General features: G+C 53.1%; 1 protein-coding gene across 16 annotated transcripts in view; it reads right to left on the reverse strand.

Annotated features, from left to right (window-relative positions):
* The window catches only part of srcin1a (SRC kinase signaling inhibitor 1a), a 111,249-nt gene that overhangs the window by 27,201 nt on the left and 81,548 nt on the right, over positions 1-2,500 (reverse strand). For 13 of the 16 annotated variants that reach the window (XM_081711445.1, XM_035523731.2, XM_081711449.1 and 10 more), the window contains 2 exons: positions 1,864-2,500; positions 1,399-1,491 (listed from right to left, as the gene is read on the reverse strand). The exon at positions 1,864-2,500 is cut by the window's right edge and continues 133 nt beyond it. In XM_081711445.1, the coding sequence (XP_081567571.1) occupies positions 1,399-1,491; positions 1,864-2,500 (730 nt within the window). The remainder of the gene's footprint in view (positions 1-1,398; positions 1,492-1,863) is intronic. The other 3 variants (XM_081711437.1, XM_081711444.1, XM_081711442.1) reach the window with 1 other exon arrangement.

Consider the following 2,500-nt stretch of genomic DNA (forward strand, 5'->3'; position numbering starts at 1 on the left):
GCTGTACTCCAAAAACGACTCATGTTTGACTCCTTGGTTGTTGGGTTTTTTTTACATCCTAAAGCCGGCTGCCAGTGTTGGACGTCACTGGTGTGTGTTTGGCTCATGCTGACCGCCTTTTGTGCTATTACAGAAACCTTCAACTGCCAGGAACACTGCTACTAGTCCATTATCATAGTACTGAACATGGTGCTAACACTACAGCCCCTACACAACAACCCTGCCACTAAACAAACTAAATAACTAACATATCACTACAGCATTATTATCTTAGACAGTGATAGTGAGCTAAAACTGCTAAAATTAGCTTTGTCTGATCTGCAGTGGTTTAGGTCTACATGCTCTCATTGTTGGTCTATGTGCTCTCAGTGTTGGTCTATATTCTCAGTCTTGGTCTATATGCTCTCAGTGTTGGTTTATATGCTGTCAATATTGGTCTATATGCTCTGTGTTGGTCTATACAATCAGTGTTGGTCTATATTCTCTGTGTTGGTCTATATGCTCTCAGTGTTGGTCTATATACTCTGTGTTGGTCTATATGCTCTGTGTTGGTCTATATGCTCTGTGTTGGTCTATATGCTGTAAGTGTTGGTCTATATGCTCTGTGTTGATCTGTATGCTCTCAGTCTTGATCTGTATGCTCTCAGTCTTGATCTATATGCTCTGTGTTTGTCTATATGCTGTCAGTGTTGGTCTATGTGCTCTCAGTGTTGGTCTATGTGCTCTCAGGGTTGGTCTTCCTAATCAGTGCTAGTGCTGATGGTTTTTTTATGAATGAAAGTGTCCATCGACATGAATGCACACACACACACACACACAGGACGAAAGCAGAGGGACGCCAGCAATGCCACAGCACACTCCAGAGACAACAGTCCACAGAAAGAGCGCAGAACACAGCCCTGCTCAGGGAGGGAGGACGCCAGCACATGGGAAGCAGTGGAATACACACGATGGCTGAGCAGAAGCAAACTACAGCAGGCACACAGAACAGCCTGGAAGCACTGCTGAGTGTGAGGTGAAGGTGGACCCTCATCGCTGCACGGGAGTGAAGGCGGAGTTAAGGCTGTCCCGCACTGCTGCACGGGAGTGGAGGCGGAGTTAAGGCAGTCCCGCACTGCTGCACGGGAGTGGAGGCGGGGTTAAGGCAGTCCCGCATTGCTGCATGGGCGTGGAGGCGGAGTTAAGGGAGTCCCACTCTGCTATATGGGAGTGGAGGCGGAGTTAAGACAATCACACACTGGCTGTGGTGGAGATATGTAATGCTTTGTGCTAAACAGCTGAAGGACTGAGGCATCTGAGGCCGACACTCCCTAGTGGATCTGTGTGTGTGTGTGTGTGTGTGTGTGTGTGTGTGTATGAGAGTGTGTGTGTGTGTGTGTGTGTGTGTGTGTGCCTTACGTGCTGTCACTATCTGGAGCTCTAGTGAGAACACTCTGGACCAGGCCAGTGAGACTGGCTATTTGCTTCTCCATCGCCTCCATACGATCCCTGCTAACAGAGGCAAACCATCAGCACACACACACACACCACACACACACACACACACACACACACAAAGAATATACAGTGTGTATATACACATACATATGTCCACATATTCAATCTCAGAAATATACACAGATGTTCACACACACACACACACACACACACACACACACACACAGACACACACACACAGACACACACACACAGACACACACACACAGACACACACACACACACACACAAAGAATATCCAGTGTGTATATACACATACATATGTCCACATATTCAATCTCAGAAATATACACAGATGTTCACACACACACACACAGACACACACAGACACACACACACACACACACACACACCACCACTTCTTACCTCGTGTCCGTCTCACTGCCCACCAGCGCCGACCCAAACCCGGGTGCGCCCCTTCCCATGTCACCTCCCAGTGGCTCGGAGCTGGAGCCCGGCCGGGACTTGGGGCTCTCGACAAACACGGACGAGGAGGCCGAGTCCTTGCGGAAGCTCTGCCGGACGGGCGAGCCCCTGCTGGGTGTGTTGGAGTACGAGTCCCTGTCGCGTAGCTGCACGTCCGGAACCTTCTGCGGGGACGAGGGCGGGAGGCGGAAGGCCAGCGTGGAGGCTGGACCGTAGCCGTCCGAGTACATCCCCGCCCCGGGTTTGTAGAGCGGCTCCTCCAAGTCGGCCTGCAGCGCCGCCGCCGAGTAGGTACTGAGGGAACGCACCGATCCTCGCCGGTACAGGCCGGCCGGCGCCGGAAACCCGAACGGGTCGCCCGAGGAGGCCACACTGAGCCGGCCCTCGTGCACCAGGCCGTAGGGGTCGGCGTACAGGCCCTCCGCCTTCAGCAGGACCACACCCTTTCCTGCTACATCCTCGTCGGGCTTGACGTCGCGCCGCTCCAGGATGGCAGAGGGCGAGCCCGTGAGGGCGGAGCCCGGGCCGTGGTGTCCGTGCTGGGAGCCCTGCGGGTGGGCGTGGCCCTGGCCCGAGA

Source organism: Electrophorus electricus, chromosome 3 (genome assembly GCF_041902795.1).
Source record: "Electrophorus electricus isolate QZ-2024a chromosome 3, ASM4190279v1, whole genome shotgun sequence".
Lineage (NCBI taxonomy): Eukaryota > Metazoa > Chordata > Actinopteri > Gymnotiformes > Gymnotidae > Electrophorus > Electrophorus electricus.